Source organism: Corvus cornix, chromosome 1 (assembly GCF_000738735.6).
Source record: "Corvus cornix cornix isolate S_Up_H32 chromosome 1, ASM73873v5, whole genome shotgun sequence".
NCBI classification, from domain to species: Eukaryota; Metazoa; Chordata; class Aves; order Passeriformes; family Corvidae; genus Corvus; species Corvus cornix.
This window is the reverse complement of record NC_046332.1, coordinates 115,700,152-115,723,623: the sequence shown is the minus strand read 5'-3', so window position 1 is coordinate 115,723,623 and position 23,472 is coordinate 115,700,152. Positions and strand designations below refer to the sequence as shown.

General features: G+C 44.1%; 1 protein-coding gene across 2 annotated transcripts in view; it reads left to right on the top strand.

Annotated features, from left to right (window-relative positions):
* Positions 1 to 23,472, top strand: part of DYRK1A (dual specificity tyrosine phosphorylation regulated kinase 1A) — a 70,177-nt gene that overhangs the window by 35,040 nt on the left and 11,665 nt on the right. For both annotated transcript variants that reach the window (XM_039553482.1, XM_039553481.1), the window contains exon 3: positions 16,672 to 16,877. In XM_039553482.1, coding sequence (XP_039409416.1) covers positions 16,672 to 16,877 — 206 coding nt within the window. The remainder of the gene's footprint in view (positions 1 to 16,671; positions 16,878 to 23,472) is intronic.

Sequence of the window (23,472 nt, the reverse complement as noted above, 5' to 3'; positions counted from 1 at the left end):
CAACCTGTGAGGGCCTTCCCATCCTCCCAGGGAACAACTCATTCCCTACAAATACACTTTGCACAGATACACTTGCTCAGTATTTACAGATTGGTTACAGTATTCTGTTGTTTGTGTGATGCTGTCTCCTGTGGATCCCAGTTTATTAGCAGTATCTTTTTGCTATCAAAAATCCACATTATCCTCAATAACAGATTAGCAGTAGCTCCGTCTTCTCAAGAAGCTGCAGTAACCCATTAGGAAGGTGGTTAATCTCCCTCCTGGATAAGCCTTTTGATCAATTTAGAGAAAAGTGAGTTGGTGTCTTCTGAGCAAGTCTGGGTAGCAGCTACTTAAACAAAGCGATTTGGGCTCCTTTCAACATCAGCTCCTAATGAATCGTCGGAATTTCATCAAAGACCAGGTAATTAGACAGGTACTGCACCTTTGCATTAATGGCACCTCTGACAGAGGCCTGGCTTCCCCATTCGGAGATAGGAACTGATCCGTTTTGGAGAACAAGAAATGCCTCAGGAAGTTTTTGGAAGCATCTGGACAAGGTGCTCCGTGGAGAAGCATCGCTGTGCTCAGGTTTGGAGAGTCAGGGAGTCTCTTTCCTCCCAGTCATTCTGGGGTCCTCAGCACAGTTACAAGGGAAGGGACAGGCACAGGAAATTCCAGGTGTTACTCTGTGCCTAACATGGTCCTCAGGAATGAGATCCTATGAGTAGGAACACAAAATTACCGTGGTGTCTGAGCTTTCTGTGGAACAGGAGGCTCTGCTCCCAGGGAACAAGAGAAGGAGGCCTCAAGCTGTGCCAGGGGAGGGTCAGGTTGGAAACCAGGAGGAATTTCTCCACTGAAAGGGTTGTTAGACAGTGGTATTCAGGATCATCCAGTCCCACCTCACCCCAGCAGCACCAGCAGCACCCCAAACCCTGTCCCCAAGGGCCACATCCAGACTCCTCCTGAGCACTCCCAGAGACAGTGACTCCAGCACTCCCTGGGCAGCTCATTCAAATACCTGACCAGTCTTGCATGGAAAGTTTTTCCTAATATCCAATCAGAACCTCCCCTGGCAAAATCATTTAATCCTTGATGATGTTTTGAAACACTGGAGTGTTGGCTAAAGGTGGCCAATGCCGTGACCCTCTGAAGAGTCTGCCATGTTTTCCTCTCACAAATGATGGCAATTTTTCCACGTCTGTCCACTCCCTTTTGTTTGCAGAGATGTTGGGAAGTCTCCCCTTACCCTCTTGTGGGGCAGAAAAAGAAAGGAAGTCCTCTCTGGCACCTTCAGTTCGGACACGGTCGGGCTCTCTGGAACTGCTAAGAAATCGTAGCAATTCCGCAGATTTCTGAAGAAGTCTTGAGGAGCTGTGTGAGATTGAGTGACATTTGGAAGCAGCTCTGTGCTCACTTGGCCAGCAGTGCCAGAGAACAACACCGTGGTGCTTTCAACCCAGATGCTTTGGCAGAGCACAGCCTCGAGTGTCGCCACTGCTTGGCAGAACAACTGGTGCTGCAAAGCAGGAGCAGGTGGTTTGGGCTTTTTCTGCTCCTTCTGCACCAAGGCCCTGCTTTTTGCAGGGGTTTTGGAGCACAAGAAACACTATTGCTCTTCTTTTCTGGTAAGGCTGTTAAACTCTTAGATGGACTTGGTAAAAAGTTGGGCTCCATGGCAGTCATGAGAATGATGAGTTATGTGGCCCTTGTCTTTTCAAACATCTTAGAGGTGACAGATTCTGTGCTTGTTTTATACTTTCTCCTCCAAATTCATGGAGTCATGGAATGGTTTGGGTTGGGAGGAACCTTAAAGCCCATCCAGTGCCACCCCTGCCATGGGCAGGGACACCTTCCACTGTCCCAGGCTGCTCCAAGCCCCAATGTCCAACCTGGCCTTGGACACTTCTAGGGATGGAGCAGCCATAACCTCTGTGGGCAGCCTAATTCAGCATTGTAGTAACAGAAAGTCCCATTACCTTGAGCACTGTTTGATAACTGCCCTCGCTGATGTCCTGCTGGGGGTAACATTTCTTTGGGGTAACATTTCTTTGGGGTAACGTTTCTTTGGGGTAACGTTTCTTTGGGGTAACGTTTCTTTGCACCCCTTCTCGAGCATCTCCTCCCACCACAGCCTGACACAGCCCTCACTCCAGTGGGTTTTCACTCATGGCAGGAGGGCACTTCCAACTTCTTCCCTCTTCTTTCAGCATCTGCCTGCCAGGGAAGAGTCAGGCTGTTCAAAGACTCATCCTCACGGGTGTGTTTGCCAGAGTCCTCCTGACTGTGCCATGCATGAAGCCGGGTGTTCTGTTCCCTGAGAACACTTCTAAAACCCCAATGCTGAAGCTTTGAAGCTCATTGATACCTAAACTTCTAAATAAAGAGTTTGTTTGCTATTATTTCACTTTTCTTGACTTGCAGCGACTTCACCCTTGGTGACATGACTTTGTAGGAGGTCGTGGTTCCTGTGCATTGCAGGACAGTTGTGTCTGATGTCTATAAATGTCATGTTCACAATGTCCTTAGGAACTGGGAACATTCCCTGACCAGACCAGGGCACAGTTTTGTTTCAATTAAAAGCCTTCAGGGGTTTGAATGTCATTAACATTTCTGCTATGAACTGGACTTGGGGTGATCTTTCCTCAGAACACAGTTGTTTGCTGAACCTTGAAGAACTCCTTGTGTGTTTGGTGTTTGGATCCTGTCAATAATTTTCCATCATCACCTTTCCTTAGAAACATCTCTTACCTCAGGTGAAATGCTCCCTCTGCACCTCTCTGCACCAAACCCAACACCAAACCATGGCAAATTATCCGGTCAGGTTTTCCTTGGTGTAGTTTATAGATCCTTCAGGAAATGCTGCAATGATTCCTTCCATCCCTACCCCATTTCTGCACCCCTTGGAAGTCACCTGCTTTTTTTGGTGGCCTGGCTACATCTCTTCCCTCATGGATGCTTCAAGTGCAGGTGACAGGCAGCTCTCAGCAGCTTGTTCTGAGAATTGGCTTTCCAGAAAAACCAGAGACTGATGGAAGGAGAGGCTCAAATGTTACAGCTGGAACACGATGTCTTTGGTTTATGCATCTTCCATGGTGTCCCTGCGGGGAACAGCTGGCACTTCTTGGAAAGGGGGACCCCAGTCGTGGCAAATGGGAGAGTTTGTAAGCTGGGAATCAGATTTATGAATGGAGATCAGCTGAAGGAGGGCAGGGCTGGATGGGAGATTGGGCAGGAATTGTTCCCTGGGAGGGAACAGGGTGCCCAGAGCAGCTGGGGCTGCCCCTGGATCCCTGGCAGTGCCCAAGGCCAGGCTGGACATTGGGGCTTGGAGCAGCCTGGGACAGTGGGAGGTGTCCCTACCCATGGCAGGGATGGCACTGGATAATTTTTGAGGTTCATTCCAACCCAAACCATTCTAGGATTCTGTAAGATGCAGACAAAATTTAAAGTTTTTTAATTTGCACAACTCTGATACTTGGGTAGTGTTGCTCTCATCATTATTATTACTGTGAAAAAACCCCATTTTTTATAGTTAGCTTTAATAGTTCTTAGTTTATGCTAGAAACAGTAAAAGCTTAGAAGGAAAAATGCGAGTTAAACTTCAAAGATAATTTTCTTAAATCACAGTATTCTCCTAAAGGAATAACGATACTTCTTGTTTGTTTTGGGGATGGTATTTTTGTTGATTTGTTTAAAATTTTTCTGGGTTGAAATTTGTTACTTGAGAGAAATTAATAAAGTTTACAGTGAGCTCCACTTTGGGGTCGTATCGTTTGGATTAGTGAAGTCTGGCATGCCTGGGTTTTGGTGGTTTCCAGCTGGAAGTACGGATTCAACCACACTTAAGTTTTTTTTCTCCTTAAAAGCTGCAACTTCAAGGTGAGACAAATCAAAAGAAGTAATTGCTTCAACTTTAAAGTGTGTGTACTAAATACAGGAATTATTACAAAGGCAGGAGGAAATTGGGCTTTCAAATGAGTGCTTTGGAATTGTGAGGTTTGACTGGACTTGTCAACCCCCTTGCCTGGGTTTATTTCTGATTTTTTTGGGCTTTTCTGTGATGAGCACTCGGCTGGATATGGAAATAATTGAAACTTTTTACTGAGGAATGATTTATTGTTTAGTGACTCAAGAAGTCTGAGTGGAGTTTGTCAGGACTGGCTTCAGATTCCTGCTGTAAAATGCAGGTGTCAGAATATCAGTTATCAAATCACTGAGAATGCAGCAGAAAAATGGTTTAGGTACAGTTCATGACCTGTGAGGATTTTATGGAATAGTTCTGGTGCTTGCAGGCTACTTTGGAGTGAGGAAAGAACCTGGAATGTTATTATTTTATGATCTGTGATATGGATTAATAAGGACAGCATGCCTAAGAGTTTTAAAGTATTCTGGTTTTTAGAAACTCCATCAGAATCGGTGTTATTAATACAAAGTGTTCTGGTTTTTAGGAACTTCGTCAGAATTTGTGTTACTAATACAGAGTATCAAAGCAGTGCAATGTCTCCAAATGCAACAGAACCCTCAGTTTGTTGCCACAATTTATGTGCTATAAACTTCCCTTGGAGTGACATGAACTGGTTCAAAGTCATACATGAAATCAGCCACTGAGGGAATTCCCTGGAATCATCACACCAGCAGCTTCCCCATAATCGAGGGGTCATTCATAATGGTTGATATTTCTTTTGTAGTTCACTTTTTCACTTAAAAAGCTTCTGTGTGTGTTGGTCCTTAAAGGTGTGTGATAGGTTAATAGCAATCCCGAATCCAATCCCAAAAATCCCAAACTGTACAGGCAGTTTGGAATTAGTAAAGGAAAAAAGACTTTTAATATCAATAGGGCTGTGCAAATCCTGCAAGTGGAAGGAGGGGACAGCCCAAATTCTGAAAATACACACTTGCCCACGTGCCAAGTTATTTTATTTTTGCAGTTGGTTTTATTTTAAAATTGTCATCACTGGGTTAGATGAAATCCACCTTTATTTATGGTAGACACCAGAGCTGGATGGATGTCACCCAGTGAAATAGTTCAAAAATACATGGGATTATTTAACTGAGTTAAAAAGATTTTGCATCAATTCCGAGCCCTGTCTGTATTCAAACTGCAAAAGTACTTTGAGATCCTCCCCCTCTCTCCTGAAAGCTGTTCTCTTTGGTCAGGTATTGAATAATTTATATCATGTGAGACTCTTGCACATGATGTATTCATCCCTTGTTTAGCTCTTACATTCATGGTTTGGCATGCTGGCTGTACATTGATATGGGAGATGCTTCCCATTTTTTCTCTACCAACTGTTTAAATATATCTTGTGCCTCAGTAACTACAAATGGGAAATAGAATAATTCAAGTAATTTCCCTTGATGGGTTTTATGCGTAGGAAAAGATTTCTTTTAATTTTTTTTTTAACATATATCTTGTTTGCACAATAGATTAAAGGAGAACTTGAAAAATTATGCCGATATTTATGCTAACTTTATGTTCAGCTGGAAATGCCTGACACATCAGGCCAGGTATTGATTCGGGATAAAATATTGGGTGTTTTTCACCTCTCGTGTGGTTTGACGTGCTGCCATGTAGCAGGTAATTTATTCCATCTTTAATTAGTTTTGCGCTGCAAACTGCAAATTGTGAGTAATGTTCTTTGGAGGTGGGGGAAGGAGGAGGCGCTGCACCAGCACGAGGAACTCTCGGTTAAGTGCTGATAAAAGTATTTCCCTGAAAGGACAGCGGAGCAGACCAGGAGAAGGATTAGTGCTGCAAAGTCCTGGCCCAGCCTGGATTGCTTGGAAAATCTTGTAAGCCCCTGGTCAGGTAACGCTGCTGCTGCTGCACTGCTGCAGGGTCTGTGAGACGAGCACGAAAGAAATGCAAGATTTGAGTTCAAAAAGCTGACACGAGATACAGAATAGGTGGCACTGATTTTTTGGGATGTGTAATGCACACGCACTGAGGTAGTCGCTTGTGTTTTGGGGCATGTAAGGAGATATTGCAGTAGTTTCACTACTGGTAAAACGTCCAAAATGAAGTTGTTGAATGAGGGAGCCGGTAAAACTTTTTAAGTTCTGTTAGAACTGACATTTTGGAAAAAGCAGATTCTCTGCTTCAGGGCTGAAACGTTTGGCGGTCCTAGGCACCCCCTAGAAAACAGGGATCTTGTCCCTTCTTTACCCGTGGCCCAGGCGAGCGGCCGAGCGCAGGTGCTGTCCCAGAGCGGCGTGGCCGCCCCGGCGGGTCCCGGCGGGTCCCGGCGCTCCGTGCCCTGGCCGGTGGCAGCGCCGGGCACCTTCCCGGAGCCCCGGAGAACAGGAAGCACCCCCCACCCCCTTCGCAGGTGAGTGACTCGCAGCGGCGCTGGCACATCGCTGCCGGGCTCGGCAAAGTGCAGTAAAACATGCCCGGCATCGCTGCGGCCGCCACGGCGTAGAGGGGACAGTGCCGCTCCAGGGACAGCCGGGGGCTTCCAGAGTAAGTCTGTCACTCTTTGCATTTCCAGGCGCCGGTTTTCCACATCCGCATCCGTGCGCGTGGGAAGGGGATCTCCCCAGCAGCCCTGCAAGCGGTGGTGGTCAGTGATGGATTCACACCGTCACAGGCACAGAGACACCAATATGCTGTCAGATAATCTTTTTTTTTTTTTTTCCCTTTAAAATCGGTCAAAAGAAAAAAAAAATCTGCTTATTTTCTCGTAGGATGCTTCAGCTTCGCTCATGTTCAGTCGTTAGCGGCGGTGGAATGAGCTGAAATTTCATTTGCTTAAAATCTGTCGGGGGGGGGGGTGTGAATTATAATAATAATAACAATAAAGAATGTTGTGTCTTTAGGGTTAAACCCAAACCAGTGAAACATAAATTCAGATCCTTGGGAAAAGGGAAGGAAAAAGGGAAGGACAGGAGTAGCCTGACACAGTAATTTTAGGAGGTGACCTGCCTAAGGCAGCGACAGGGAACTTCAGGGCTTTTTAAAGCCCCGGGAAGAATTCCAGCCGGGCGAGCTCCCACCCGGCAGCATTGGGGGATCTTTAGCATCCCAGCCCTGGAGAAGGCGTCCCGGAGCCGGGCAGGCGAAATCCTAACGCGGGCGCGCTTATCTGTAATCCCGTGTATCATGGCTGCGCCGCCCTGCCCTTGCTGTGGGGGTGAAATGTAGAACATGAGCCTGATCCTCGGGAGATGGAGCTAATTTCGCCCTAAACTGGAAAGTGTTAACAGCGCCCGGCGAATGTGACAAAGCTCAATCGCGCTCCTTGTTTATGGAGCCCGCGCCCATTGGCCGCCGCGCGCCAGCTCTGCCCTGGCAACTGCGCGCCGGCATTTGCATAGCGCGCCGCCATTGGTCGCCGCCGCGGCGCTGCGGGCCAATGGCGCGGCGCGGCCCGGGGTGGGCTATGCTAATGAGGCGCTGTTGCTGGGGCGCGCTGCGGCAGCCGGGGATGCGCTGAGGGGAGCGCCGGCATCGGCTTCTCCCTCACACACGGCGCGCGGGCCTGGGCGGTGCGGGGCACCCTCGGCGCCTCACACCGGGCTGCTCCGAGCCCCCGAGCGCGTCCAGCCATGGGGCACCCGCAACTAAGCCTTGGTGCTAGTTTTTTTACTATTTTATCTTTTTTTTTTTTTTTTTTTTTTTTAAATGCCTTTAAGTAGCCAGATTCCCGCAGAAAGCGCGGCTGTGGAACGCTGGTACACTCACCTCGCATATCAGCCCCTTCTCGCTGTCCGAGATCAGGATCTGAATCTGATAATTCTTTAGCATAATTTCTGGAACACACACTCACCTTTCAAAAATGGTGTATTCGCATCCCAATCCCCGCCCGCCCCCCCCCGACAAAAAAAAACCCACCAAAAACCAAGCCCCTCCTCAGCTGTAAGTTGAGTCCTGGTTTTTTTCTGTCCTAAATATAATTCCTGCCTAAGAATATTGGGGAATCTAAGCTTAAAATATATTCTGTTGCTTAAATCTGTATCTGTATCTGTCCCTTTCCCCCCCTTTCCCAACGAGCTTTTTCTCCTGTTCAGTCATGGATCACTTTACCTTCCTCAGTCCTGTTCCCCACTGCTTCCCTCTGTCTTCCTTAGTGTCCAGTTCCTGGGTTTTCTTTCCATAACTGCTCACATTCTCTCCTTCCAACTCAGTAAAATTGACTGTAAGGTTAATAAATTATTTAATTGAGTAAATCCAGCTACATTCCATGCTATTTTTTCCCTTTTTTTGCCCTTCCCTTTACCATAAGTATCAATGTGTATCTACGGTTTGATACTACACAGCATTTACTAGTAATGGTGGAAATTCCTGTCACCAGCAGATTTTTGATTAAATCTGATTTTTACTTTGGTGGAATTTTAATTTTAATTTTCTGGCTGTTTTCTAAACCATTCAGGAAACTTCAGGTTCAGCAGAGGGAAATGTAATTTCTCTTGAATAAAGCCAACCTTTTCATAGAGAAACTTAGTGATTTCTAGAACCAAAAACTTAGATTTAATATAAATTGTGTGTACTTGGAGTTTGCTTGAAGCCTCCTGAAGAGTAAGTTTAGAGGTTCTTTTGTAGCATGTTTAAGGGATAAAATAATGTCAATTTAAACTTTGTGTCACTAAACTTCTGCTGTATTAGGAGATTACCATGGATTATAAAGGTTTTTCTCCTTATTTAATGAATTTGACAGAAGTTTCTGTTTTCTGATTGTATTTGTGATTTTCACTTGTAATTGAGGGACAGGTGTGGGTCTTTGAGCAAGATTAAATATGCAGAGGTAGTTGGAGTTAAGTAATCATTGGAAAACCTATTAGGGAATAATATTCACACTTCAGTCTTTATTTCTGCTTTAAAGCTGTAATGTTTGTTTGGTCAAAGGTTGGACTTGATGATCTTTGAGGTATTTTCCAACATTATTGTTTCTGTATTTCTTTGAACTTTCACCATGAGCATAAAAGAGTTTGTCCATTTTTCCTCTCCTTTATATTTTCTCTTTTTAAGTGTCAGACTTCTCATTCAATTAGAAAAATTGTAAACCTTAGAATAACTGCATAAAATCTTTAAATGCACATAAGTTTGTAGGGGGAGAGAAAAAAAGAAGCCTCAGATCCTCAGCTGTGACACATTTTCACCAGCATCGGTGACCTCTGGAAAAGGAGGATTTGGACAATTTTTATTTGTCAGTTTTAAAGTAAATGTTAGGTCTCTTCTTGAAATACAGGTTATTAAATATTCAATAATAAAGTATTGACTGTTGAGATATTGTTTCACCCACTCATTTGTCATAAAATACATAAATACACGTTGGGGTGAATCACCAGCCAAAGTACTTGAGTTTGACCAGTAAAACTTGGGAAGAATTTTAACCATGTGTTAGGAGAGGGGAAAACCCTCAGTAATAACTCTGTTGGAGTGTGTACAGATGCACAGTTGAGAATGTTTCCTCTCTAAATCCTGGGATATCCTCTCTTGGAGGATCACATGGGGGCAGTGTGTCAAAAAGGAGCTTTTTTTTCCTAACCTGTAAAGCTGTGGAGCTCTGTAAAACAGAGATTTACCTGCTAGGATGCGTTCCTTGTCTTTGCAAAGTCCTGAAGATACAAAACTTTAAATCATGGAGCCCTTTGGTGTTTATCCCATGCCTCGCTGTTTTTCTGCAGAACAGGAGAAAATGCAGAACGCTGCAGAAGGAAATGGTTGTTTGTGAATTCCAAGGATGCAAAAACAATGACCACTCTATAGAATATATATGCAGCCAGGAATAATTTTATTTGGAGCACAGTCTGAAGAGCGTCAAGGGATATTATGTTAAACACAATGAAAATAAAAAGATCTATTGTATGGCCACCTATTCAGGGAGCGCTGCTTCCATTCTGCCCCCTAAAACAAACAGGGCATTCATGGAGCTAAATAGAATCATAACTTATTGACATGGAGGCACTAAATTAAAGCTGGGGAAAGATTCTGGGCTTTCCTAATTTCTGGGCACAGTGCTCTTCATTTTAGTGGTTTTTCAGTCCATTCAGTCCTTTGTAGGCCTGTCCGTAGGTTCAGTTCTCCCTGTTTCCTTGTGGAATTCCAGGTGTTTTTTAGCTGTGCTTCTCCAGGGCAGAAATGGAAGAGCAGAGGTCTCACAGAGCTTAATTTTGACTTTGAAAGTTAAGAGTGCTTGTGTTTCCTGTAGATTTTAGCTGAGAATTTTGGCAATCTTGGGCTTCATGTATTAAAAAAAAGTGGTTTCACTTTCACAACATTTTCTCAGTTCTAAGATTCTCTGGAGTGTACTCAAAGTCATATTTATAAGTTAATGAAACACAGATTTATATAGTGTTGCCAGTGGATTGAATGAGTTTTAGAAACTTCTTTCTCTTGTAGTGGGAGAATTACAACGTAGTAGCGGCATTCAGTCCTTTTGGTACCAGATTTTTGAAGTGGCTTTTTTTGGGAAGATATTTCCCCCAATCTTTCCCTGTCACAGGTCTGAGCTCCAGTTTTTCTCCAGGAAAGGGGAACTGGTGTCCTCTGATTGCACAAAAGCCACAGACCACAAGTCCTGCCCAAAGTCCACCTCCTGCTGCAGATCATCCAGGGAAGAAACCAGCCAAGACAGGCCCAGCAGTTCATGAACCTGCTCTTGGCCTAGTTTTTCTCCAGGCTGGGAAAAGATGGCACCCAGGAGTTTGATGTCACCTCCTGAGCACTGTGTCCTCCCTGCAGCTCCATCCAGTGGGGAAGAGCAGGAGCTGGGAGCAGGAGGAATCCATGGGAGTGTTGACCCATGAATGGGATTGGACAGGGGGGTTGTTTCTTAGTTTAGGGCTTCATTCTGCTCTGAGGGAAAGCAGTGTTTGACATTTCTGTACAGGGAAGTTGGCTGAATAGTTATTGTAGGATAACTTCTGAAGCAGCCATTCTTAATAATTCCCCCACAATAATAAAGTTCCTCCAGAGGAGGAACTCGTGTGGGATATTTATAACAGGATTGTTCTCCGGTAGCTGCCGCAGGTAATTTCCCTTTGTTCCCTGAGTTCTCTCAGCTTTTCCCTGGGTTCTTTCAGCTTTTCCCATTCCAGACCAAGCTGAGAGAGGTCCCTGTACCCCCACGTTCTCATGCAGTCACTTCAAACCCCATGCATGGGGACAATGGGCAGAGCAGGGCTGCAGAAGTTCACTCAGAGTTCAGGTTGGCATTTGCTGATTGCCTGAAAGATGATTGTTCTAAACTCTCCAGTCCCCTGTGGTTGACATCTGTGATGCTCAGGCAGAACTCTGGTAGGTCTGACTCGTCTTCAGTGTGGGTTTATTTGAACAGAGAGTTGTCAGGTACAAGTGCTTGTTGCTAATTGCTCACTGTCTGTTTTGGGATGTGCTAATACAGCACAGAGGTGGTTGGATGCTAGAGCAGTGCGGGGATCAGTCTCCCTTTTCCAGACACTCTTCAATAGCTGAGGCATCACTGCTCATGGATGCCGAGAGCTTTTCCAAGCAGAGATTTTGAAAAATAAAGTACACCAGAACTTCACAGAACAATTAACTTTGCAACAAAAGGAGAAGGATCTCACATGAAGGAAGAGGGCTGTACAGTTCCTCAGCTAACACAGGATGTTCTTAGAGAGGACACTGGGCTGCTTTCACATTCACTAATTTAAATACAGAATAAAGCAACAAGAAGTGCTTGCCTTCACCTGTGGTAGCTTAGCAGGGGTTGGAAATAAAAAGATTCGAAGTCTGAACCAGTCCTGTGCAGTAAGACCCGTACTTGGTCTGTGGTGTGGGCCCACAAGCTCTTGAACTCTGACTGTGGAAAGGAGAACAGCCTTTGTGGGGAGCAAGACACTTCTCGCTTTTATTCCCAGGTTGCGTTTTCTGGCAGCTTCTCACTCAGCTGCCAGCGTAGCCCTGAGAGGGAATAGGGGGAATATCTGCACATGGCTGAGCAACCCAAACACAGGAAGGGAGGGTGGGACAGGAGGGAGATGAGGGGAAAGAAGCTCAAAACATTTTGTGTCAAGCAGTAATCTTTAGAGGGAAGGTGTTGAAGAAAAGGAAGAAAAGGTCTAGCAAGGCAAAGAGAATGGAAAGTGAATTGTGCAGAGGAGGTTTCACACTTCAGCCTGAGATCATGGAGTGGTTTGGGTTGGAAGGGACCATAAAGATCATCTAATTCCAACCCCTTGCCGTGGGCAGGAACACCTTCCACTACCCCAAGTTGCTCCAAGCCCTGTCCAACCTGTCTTTGAACATTCCAAAATTGGGGAATTACTGCATTTAAACTTTTAGAAGTATGGAATAAATGCTGATGGGACTTTGACTGCTCTTACCTGCTTCATCTTGCACGAGAATCAGCAGGCAAGGAAGTGTTTTTAAGGCTGTTGCAAAGGTTCTGTTATCAGCAAGATAACTCTTTATCTCCCAGTGTCATGGAACCAAGATCTGTTGCTGCACTTGGGAGATGCTTTTGTCAGTCCTGAAGGCAAACTTGCATCACTCACAGGGTTCAAACTGTCACAGTGGTTCTTTTTGGGGGCTAATTTTTAATTGTGAGGCGAGAAGTAGGAAGATGTATTAAGGAAATGTCACCTTTTTTAATGCTCTAATGATTTTTGTCTGACTGTGCCTCCTTTTTTATCTTTCACTATGAATGCACCTCAGTAGAACACTTGGGTAGAAGTGTGACAGAGGGACAAAGAGAGTCACAAAGATACTTTGAGAAGCAAAGTAGATCTTTAATGAGCTGGATGGCAGGAATGCAAAGAAACCTTGGAATTACTGGTGGGATTTGCAGGTGCAGTCTTACCCAACAGAGGAGATGCTCTAACAACTCCTGATTCGGGGAGAAATCTCACTTTGTGCTGACTTTGTGGCACAGAAATATGGAAACACTGAGGCTGGAAGAGACCTTTGGAGGTAGCCCAGTCCTGTGGCCAGTTGGGCTTTGGCCACAATCCACACATTTTTTCTGGATTGGTGATCCACTGTTGGGGTCACTCAGTCACCTGCAGCTCTTCCCCATCAGTCAGTGAATGTTTGTGCCTCGCTGTAGCTGAAAGGAGAGGGCCACGGATGTGTTTCACCACCTGACCTTAAGGTACTTTATCTGGGAGGAGGTTTAATGTCTAAATGAGTTGTGTGAACTGATGTCAAAATGGGAATAATAGGATCTCAAATGGATGAGGGAGGGAATTGAATCTTGAAAAAATACATTGAGTTCTTAAAGATTGATGCAAAATTTTACACCAACTTTTCCAATATTACACCAATTGTCTTTCATTTATAGACTCCTCGGTAACCAGCATCTCAAATATTACTTCTGCTTGGAGTTAATAATTTCTTTGTTGCTTGGAAAAAATCATAAAATCCCAGAATGGTTTGGGTTGGAAGGGACTTTAAAATCATCCAGTTCCACTCCCTGCCACGGGCAGGCACACCTTCCACTATCCCAGGGTGCTCAAGCCCCATCCAGCCTGGGCTTGGACACTTGGGGTGGGGAGGCCCCAAAACATCCATGAAAAAAAAAAATCCATTTAAAACACAGCTATTTTGAATGAGAAAAGCATTTTCCATCCTCACCAAAGAAATAAATTTATTCTTCTTCCACTGTGTTGAGATGATGCTTTAAAGAAATAAACCTTCTCCTTTATGATGAGGGAATCCATTTTTGCAGTGTGTCTATTTTCAGGTAGTTCTGAGCTGTGAGCCTCTTTTGAGTGCAAATACACAGCAAGGTGGGTATTTTTTTGCCTTCCCCGAACTAACATTAGGTAAGGCCTATTTGTAAGATAATTCTACCCACTTCCAATCCATAATCTCTTCCCTTAATGGGCTTCATGCTTAGAGATCTTGGCATATGTTTTGGGGTTTTTTACTTTATTTTCTTCCCAAGGTGCTTTACGAGGTGTGAGCACTTGAACTTGTAGTGGTTAAAAAGGAAAATTGATGATTGACTACACCTTGTTCATAGATATTTATGTCCTGTGGAAGTTCTGGATGTGTTGTGGTAACAAGTGCCGGTGGATTTTAGTCCTGCTCTGGTGGTCAGCAGATCTCTGATTTTTTTGGATGTCTGGAGCTCTCCAAATGAGCCAAAAAGCAATCTCTGAGCCACCAGAGGCTTTGTGAGCCTCAGTTAATGGATGTGCACAAATGTCCCTATTTCTGGAGCGACTCCTCGACCTAAAACTAAAGGAGGTCAAGATTTCTATTCTAACCAGTCCTTCTTTCCCCCTTCCTTTCTTCCTAACGTGTCACTGGGTGTTTCTAGGAGTGTTCTCTTGGGATTAGATGTCCTGGGATTGGATTGCAGGTGCCAGGAGCAAAGTCTGGGATGTGGCAAGGGCAGGGATTTCATCAGGGCCCAGAGCTGAGCGTGACTTGTTTGTGTTGGTGGCCAGGACTGCTTCCAGCACGAGGCTGTGAACTCCAGTGCCTTCCTTGCAGGGACAGGGACAAGTTGGAAAGATGGAATTACTTGGCTGCTGATCCTTGTGGTTACAGATCCTGAACTTCTGACCCAGGTGGTTGTTGCTCGTTGGTGACGTGGGTGAGGTCGGTCCCATTTAGGAGATGACTAAAGTGCTTTTCCATTTGGGATGGGAACATGGGGATGAGTTAGCCAATTCCCATCCATCTCCTTGTCATTCTTACGTCATCGGGCTGGTCAGGCTCTAATCTTGTCCTTTTTTCTGAGATTTGCTGTGCAACCATTTGTGTTCCTGGTTTAAGAAGGTTCTTGTTGGACACAGTTTGGATTCGTGGCATCACATTTGTTGTGGGACTCCCCTCCAAGCCAACAGGGACCTCTTTGTTAGTCACAAACATCAAATTCCAAAAAATGTTTAACTAAAAGAATAAAATTCATGGATTTGGATGCAGGTGGACTTGGGAGGAAAAGGTCTACAAACATGGAAAGTTTGAAGCTGAATCAAAACATCAAATTACAACTCTGTTTTGTGGGATAATTATACTTCTAACACTCTTTTACTTTACTTTTTGACTTCATCTTAAATGTGTGTAGTGCATTATTCAGTTTGTGCCCAGATTTGTTGTGATTTTTGGAGTGTCAGAAGATCCTATGAAGTCAAACTGTAAATGAGAACCCCACGGTGCCAGGATTTTTGGCTTTATATATTTGAGCTTTCTGCTTTTTTAGGAACTTGTGGAAGGGCAGAATTTTTTAAAAATAAAATCTGTTTTTATTAAGTTCTGTAATTGTCCAGGTATCTGTCTATTGGAAACCTGTGGCCTGAGGTAAAAAAATACAAGATAGAAACCTTTGAAAGTAACTGGCTCTACACTTTAGAATTAGTGGTATTTTTGACTCTCTGATTTAAATATTGTTTTGACTTTTACTTCAGTCACCGTGATGTTGCTAAGTGAGATTATGATTTTTTTTCAGGGTAAGCAGAACCTCAGAAATTAAAAGAGCAGAAAGTAGAGATACTGGATGATGTCTTACATATGTTCAGCCATTCTTACAGGAGTGTTCAGTGAATCTTGAAAAGGAAATGTTCACTAACTTCACCAAGTTGTAGAGATGGAAGATTAACTCTGATTCTCAGTTTTTAATGGACATTTTGTAGAAGAGTTAAAAGTAATTTTCTGTGCAATGTTAACTTAAAATGGTTAATATTTTAATATAACCAATGTAAAATGGTGTTTGATTTCATCCATGCAGTTCTTCTCTTGCCCTGATAGATGTTGAGTCAATGGTGCAATATCAACATCAATATTTTAATTTTCTTTTAACATAGTTATTTTTAAGAAAGCCAAATCTTGGCTGTACTAATCTACTGTTTTCTAGTGCTTGTATTTTCTTGCAAGGTTTGGACTGTAAAGGAAATGGGGATTTCCCTTTGCTGGTCAGGTGCTTGGCTGTTTAACACCTTCCTTCTAAATTTAATCTTTAGTGATAATTTTGCGTTCACGTTGCAGCTGCTCTTTGTTTGCTGCACTTTTTAGGGAGGCATAAACACAGAGAACAGGGAATCAGGGATTCACAGAATCACCAGGGTTGGAAGAGCCCTTTGGGATCATCCAGTCCCATCATCACCCCTAAACCTTATCCCCAAATGAAGATGAGCTGCTGAGGCTGGACACAGGATTTTCCTTTCTTTTGGTACAATCAGTCAAGAAAGTTGCTGGGAGCAACCCAGAAAGGCAGAACCTGTGTGTTTTTCTGGCTTTTGTGGAATCCGTACATGGAATTAGTGTGTTTGGAATAAACCCTGTCAAATTCTGACTGAATTATGACACCCAGGTGGGGATGTGAGAAATGGGACGCTCAGGATTAGAATCATGGAATGGTTTGGGTTGGAAGGGACTTTTCAGTATTGAGTTCTGACCGTCAGGGACACCTTCCACCAGACCAGGTTGCTCCAGCCTGGCCTTGGACACCTCCAGGGGTGAGGCAGCCGCAGCTTCTCTGGGCACCCTGTGCCAGGGCCTCCCCACCCTCCCAGGGAACAATTCCTGCCCAAGATCCCATCTAACCCTGTCCTCCCTCAGCTTAAGGCCATTCCCCCATGTCCTTGGGAGAAGTCCCTGTCCAGCCTTCCTGTCCAGCCCTGTAGATAACCTTTCCCTGAGGATGGTATCTGGGATCACTCCCTATGGAATCTCCCGTGTGTGCCAAGCACTCGGTGCCGATGAGCTCTGGGATCCTGACCACAGGGCAGTATTTTCAACCCATCACCTGCTTAACCCTCACGTTGTCTTCGCAGGAGGAGAGACTTCAGCATGCAAACCTTCATCTGTTCGGCTTGCACCATCGTTTTCATTCCATGCTGCTGGCCTTCAGATGGCTGGACAGATGTCCCATTCGCATCAGCAGTACAGTGACCGGCGGCAGCAGAACATCAGTGACCAGCAGGTCTCGGCCTTATCCTACGCTGACCAGCTCGAGCAGCCACTCCCATTAACAAACCAGGTATGGGGGGAAAGCTCCTTTTACATCTGGGAGTTCTTGAAATGTCGAACTGTGCAATCATTTGGGTTGGAAGGGACCTGTAAAGATTGAGTTCCAACCCCTGCCATGGGCAGGGACACCTCCTACTGTCCCAGGCTGCTCCAAGCTCCAATGTCCAGCCTGGCCTTGGGCACTGCCAGGGATCCAGGGGCAGCCCCAGCTGCTCTGGGCACCCTGTGCCAGGGCCTGCCCACCCTCAGGGAAAAATTCCCTCCTAATATCCCATCTAACTCTGCTCTCTGTCAGTTTAAGGTAGTTTTCCCCATATCCTGTCACTCTAAACCCTTTGTGAAAAGTCCATCTCCATCCATATATTATACAACCATAAATTACAGGATCAGGGCATTTATTCTTGTAGGTTTGGGTTTTTTTAAACTAATTAACTCCTGACTCTGTAAGGAAGGAGTTAATATACAACTACATACTCAGAAACACGTATTATATATATATATATATATATATATATATATATACACTCTAACTTCAAAAGTAAGTTTTTGTAGTTGTTTCTAAACTTCTGGAACTTATTTATTATGCTTATTCTGCTTGTAACATTTTTTGAAATTGGGGGAGAAAAAGATTGGCCAAGTGGACAGCTGTAAAAAGCTCTTTAATAACTATTTTTTTTAACTTTTGTGCTGTTTGTTACTATCTGATTGCTTTTTTATTCTAATGGACAGTTTTTTACTGCCGAGTCACTGGTTGGTGTAAATGGAATATAGTTTGCACAGAAGATAATTTACTTGAGTAGGTAGAACTGCTGAAAGAGCTCCCTAATTCAGAGTACCGGGAGCCACAAGAGCTGCTGTTGCTCTGGATAACTGGGAATTCTCTTGGTTTTTAAAAATTCCACAGTCCAGTTGTGGAAACAAAAGGGCAGATTGGTTCCAACAAAGCCCGTAAGTCAGAACTTGAAAATTTGGTTTAGATTGATGAGGAATGAGGAATGTTTCACTAAAGAGGATGTAGGTGAAGTGTTTTGCTGCTCAAGATGTTTTAGGTAGAAAACTCTTCAGTACTATCAAGAGATGCTCTGGTGCTGTAGGGAGACACTTTTGCAGGAGGAGGAAAGGATTAGAGAGAATGAGAATGGTCAAACCAAGTGCTGGGATGTTGGATGCCAGGATTTTGAGATCTCCAGTGACAGGGGCAAAGTGAATAGAGCTGGCCAAGGATGGGTTTCCTTTCCTGAGAGCCAATCCAACTGGAAGAGGAAATCTGCTCCTATATAACAATACTTAGCTTGAGGATCTTCAAAGGCATTTTATGCGAGTTTTTTTGGGTTAAAGGTCTCCCAGAACTTCTACAATGAGGTTGGTCAGTCAAGAAAAGTTGCACCTTAAACCTTTTAAGGCACTTTAGAAACAAACTCAAGGAATTTTAGATTGTATGGACATTATCCATGTGAGGAAATGATCAGCTGGCCACCTTCATCATGGCAATCGAGCAGTCTTTGCAGCACCAGCACAATCCTACTGAATCAATGTTCTTGGCTTTGATGGTGGCCAGCTTTCTGAAGTCTTCTGAGTACTTGCCTTCTGTGCCTCTTTCCTCCCTCGAGTTCTTGTGCTTCTCCCATCACCCAGTCCCACCAAGAGATCTCCTCACCAGGTTCCTCCTTGGAGTGGAAGTTCTGTGTGAGCCTCTGTGGGGACTCAGTGGCTTTTTGTCTTTGCACTGCAATTCTGATTTTATCTGCACAGCCAGATCCAGCTGAGATCTTCATGCTGGTGGCTCAGATCATCTGCTCTAGACCTGGTCTCTGTGCTAAACCAATCTGCTGATCTTTCTCTTGGAGTTGCCCTTCTACGGCTCTGGTTCATCTTGTTCAGCTCTTGTTCATCTTGATTAAAAAATAACTTTTTTTTTCTTACAAAAGTCTTGCCCCACAGACCAGTCTTTAATAATGGCAAACTCTCTTTGGTCACAAAAGGTAATTTCTGCCTTTGTAAGTTCATATCACAGAATTCCAGGATCATTTAGGTTGGAAAAGATCTCCAAGATGAGTCCCAGCTGTGCCCGATGCCCACCATATCCAGCCCTTCCTGGGACACCTCCAGGGATGGGCACTCCAAACCTCCCTGGGCAGCTCTTTCCAAGGCCTGAGCTCCCTTTCCATGGGGAAATTCCTGCTGCTGTCCACCCTGAGCCTGCCCTGGCCCAGCCTGAGGCCGTTCCCTCTCCTCCTGTCCCTGTTCCCTGGCAGCAGAGCCCGACCCCTCCGGCTGCCCCCTCCTGTCAGGGACTTGTGCAGAGCCACAAGGTCCCCCCTGAGCCTCCTTTGCTCCAGTGGTTATCTTCCAGAAGATCCTGTTTTTAACGTGCAGCAAAAAGAATTGGCTGTTGGAGATGGTTTCATAGTTTGATCTTAACATAGTCATAAAAACAGGAGGAGGGAAGAGGTGACTTCAGGCAGATTCAGGAAGCTTTTAAATTTTTTTAAGTGGATCCTTTCAATGCAGTGGCTCACATGCAGTCAAACAGACAAGGATTGGGTCTAGGAGCTTCAGTTTCCTGGAATTGCCTGACATCAGCAGCCTGGACCATTGGGATTGCTTGGGTGCTACAGCCTTCCACAGCCTAAAAGTAACTTAGTCTGGGTGCCCTAAAACTGACCTGCTTGGGTACCCTAAAAATAACCTGCTTGGGTGCCCTAAAAGTAACCTATTTGGGTGCCCTAAAAGTAACCTAATTGGGTGCCCTAAAATAACCTGTTTGGTTGCCCTAAAATAACCTGTTTGGGTACCCTAAAAGTAACCCATTTAGGTACCGTAAAAGTAGCTTCTTTGGGTGCCCTAAAATACCCCGTTTGGGTGCCCTAAAATACCCCGTTTGGGTGCCCTAGAAGCGACCTGTTTGGGTGTGAGTACCCAGCAGCTGATTGACAGCGAGTTGCAGCCCCTTTGCTCCCGTTCCCTGGTGGATTGAGCAGCCAGAGCGATCAGGAAATCGGGATTTTCCCAACTCGGCGCTGCCGGGATTCCAGGTGGAGCCTTTCCCGAGCTCCAGCCCCCCTCTGCTGGCCGCAGCGCCGCGGTGCTGCTGCTGGGAAAGCTGCTCCCCAAATATGCCATCCTTGCCTCCAACTCCCTGAGCTTCAGTAATTACCTGAGGATGTTCTTCAGGTTATTTTTGCGTCTTTGCTGCACGCTGACTCCTTTTTTTTTTTTATGGAGTGTCTGGTTCAGGTTCCTGCAATGATTTTAATTCATAACCAGAAAAAGGAAGCCAGGCCTTGAATGTGAATTTATTGCTTTTATTCCTGCTCTGTCCTGCTTGGATTTGGGGTTGTAGTGGCTCGCAGGGCATATTCTGTTATTTTGGGAATCATTCCCAGCTTCAGATTAAAGGTTAGGAAACAATAAGGACAATTTATATTAAAATGATATAAAATATATGTGTTTATGTTACATGTAAATAATATAAATAATTACATATAAGTTGCTTTTAAAAAATTATTTACATAATCTTCTCTTGCACTTACTGCTTTCTGGCTGTGGTCCCCAAACCTGTCACTGACAAGGATCAAAGAATTCTAGGAAGATACTCCAAGACCAGCCAGATTGTTTTGGTTTTCACTTATTTATGAGGTTTTAAATCACAGTTTAAAACTTCCAGCTCTGTTTTAAATTTTTTTTTCCTTCAGGAGTTGGTTTTAGGGCTTTTTTTTCCCAAAAAGTGCTGGCAGGATGGGTCCTCATCTTGGCTGTGGCTGCTGAGTGCTTCAGTTTCAGGGAAGTCTGGGAGCACATGGTCCAGAGTGAACAGAAAAGTTGGGATCTCTGGGATCTTTCTCCTGTAGCAGTAACAAATTAATACTTCTCTGTCCAGTTTTAACTGGTTCCATCCTGTGAGTTCAATGCAGCCTGATGGGAATACAAGATAAGAGTTTAAAAGTTGTCACAACTTCAAAGTCTCTTTTTTCTGAGGCTCTGTTTATCTCCATTGTGGATGCTCAGATTGCCTGGAACTCTTTTCAGTTAATAACGAAATGCTTAGAAAATTGATGTACTTGATAAAGGAGCTGAGGTGAGATTTTGGTAACAAATTCCAGCAGTTCAGCTTTCATGAAACACCTGGAATGGGAAGGTCAGGCTGACTGCTAGACACCTTTCTATCTCTGTTTATCTAAGATCACTCTGCATAATTTGAGATTTTACTGACCAGATAGATCTTGGCCAGAGATTTTATTGATCACACCAAGATCATTGCCAAGTTCACGCTGCAGCACCGCTTAAAAATCCTTAATTCAGATATTCCCACTACCTGATCAACATTCCTGTTAATGATGGTTTAACTTCAGCAGTCCCTGTCATCAGTGTGGCCATGCAGGTCAATTAAATAAGTCCTTACACTTGGAATTCTTGCTAAAATTGCCCTTACACGATAAAATCTTCATTATTTATTCTGTTTGTCAAGTGGAACATGTGCTACACACAAGCTGAATTTATTTTTTTTTCTCTCTCTTCTTTTAATCAGTTTGGATGGTGGTGGATCTTGGTTGTTTTTTTCATAAAATCTGAATTAAAGCATCCCATAAACAGCTCAAGATTCTCCATAATCAAAATAAAAATCATTTAAAAAGGAACAATGCCATCTGCTTGGACAAAAAAGAAAATGTCCAAAAAGAGTGACATTTGTTGTGTGTTCCACCCCCAAAGGCTGGGAGTTCAAACAGCACACCTGAGTTAAAAGTCACAGTTCCCATAAAATGTCCTTTGTCACCAGTGTGTTGAGGATACGTAAATGGGGCCTTTTCTGTGGGTATTCCCTGACATTTATAATTGTAATTAAATTAGTTTCTGGTCTCTCAGACCTGAGATGCAGCATCTCTGATTTGTGTTGTGTTTTTAGGGAGATTTATCTGAGCTTGCAGTGTTGCAGTCTGGCCACCAGATAGAGACTGAAGCTTGTGAAATAGGAGCTTTCCTTTCCTTTCCTTTCCTTTCCTTTCCTTTCCTTTCCTTTCCTTTCCTTTCCTTTCCTTTCCTTTCCTTTCCTTTCCTTTCCTTTCCTTTCCTTTCCTTTCCTTTCCTTTCCTTTCCTTTCCTTTCCTTTCCTTTCCCCTTCCCCTTCCCCTTCCCCTTCCCCTTCCCCTTCCCCTTCCCCTTCCCCTTCCCCTTCCCTTCCCCTTCCCCTTCCCCTTCCCCTTCCCCTTCCCCTTCCCCTTCCCCTTCCCCTTCCCCTTCCCCTTCCCCTTTCCTTTTTTTCTTTGGTGCTTGAGCATTCCTTGAAGCCAGGACAGGAATCAGTGTTACCCCAACAATAAAGAATTCCAGATTGTATAAAATGGATAAAGACTACTTTGTTCCATGGTCTTCCATCATCAGGAAGAAGGGAGTAAGAATCTCTCTGGGAAACAGAAGAGAATATTAAAAATTTTTCGATATAAAAGTGTGAGGAAAAAAAATCAACCCAAAACTTTATGAACCCAGGAGAGCAAAACAGAACTTGTGGAAAGGTTCATACAGGTTCAAGAGTGTGCCCAGAGATGTGTGACTGCCAAAATGCACTTTTTAAATAAGGGACTGGCTGCAGTAGTCTGCAGAATTTAATTTACAATTAGGGAATGGCAGCAAATCAGATTATAATTTTTTTTCATCAGGCTATTTATTTCAGAGGAGAAATTAGGTTTTTATTTTTGAAGTAAGCAAGGAAATTTGACTTACAAAGTAGAAAACGAATATGAAGACTTGTCCTACAAACTCCCTTTCCAAATTAGAGCAATTTTTTGTGGGAATAATTGGTCTGAACTATGGAATTCTTCCATATTGAGACTCTTCCCTCAGAACTTAAGTCCCTGTGCTGATGATCCAGCCCAGGACAGAGACGGGGCCCTGCCAATATTCCTGATATTCCTGTGCCACACCCTGGTTTCTTTTACCAGCAAAACCCACCAGTGTTCCCATATTCCAGTACCTTCTTTAAGTCAGATTAAGGAATTTGAAGGAAATCCTTGGATTTGAAGAGCTGTAACAGTGACAGCTGGATCAGGACTTGCTGCTGCTCAGAGCTGTGGGAGGGAACCAAAAGAGATCCTCTTTAGGTGGGGTTTATTTCATGGGCCACATTTGTTTGCCAGATGAAAGGAAGAAACAAAAATGTTTTGTAAATGTCCGATAGTTTGTTTAGGAAACTTTCCAACAGTTTCCTGATGTTTACAAAGTGCTTGTCCTTGTAATAAAATAGAATTAATGTCTTTACCCCTGCCCACACAGGAGGAGAAGGGGAGTTTGGCTTTCTAGGGTGGTCCCTCAGGTACCTCAGTGCAGGTTCAGTTTCAGAAGCACAAACTCTCTATAATTTCTTTTTTGGGTTACTTTGATGTGATTCTTTTTATTTTGTCATTGAGGAGAAAAAAAAAAAAGAGTTATTTGTACAGCAACCATTATAAGTATTAAGTTATCCTATAAAACATAGAGGAGCAGTTAGACTTTTCCAGCTCATTTATTAGTTAAGTAATACTGGTGGAAAACATACATGGAACAAGCTTTTCTCCAATGGAATTGCTTAAACTCACCCTGAGGTTTTCTGTCCTGCTCCTGGAGGGGAACAA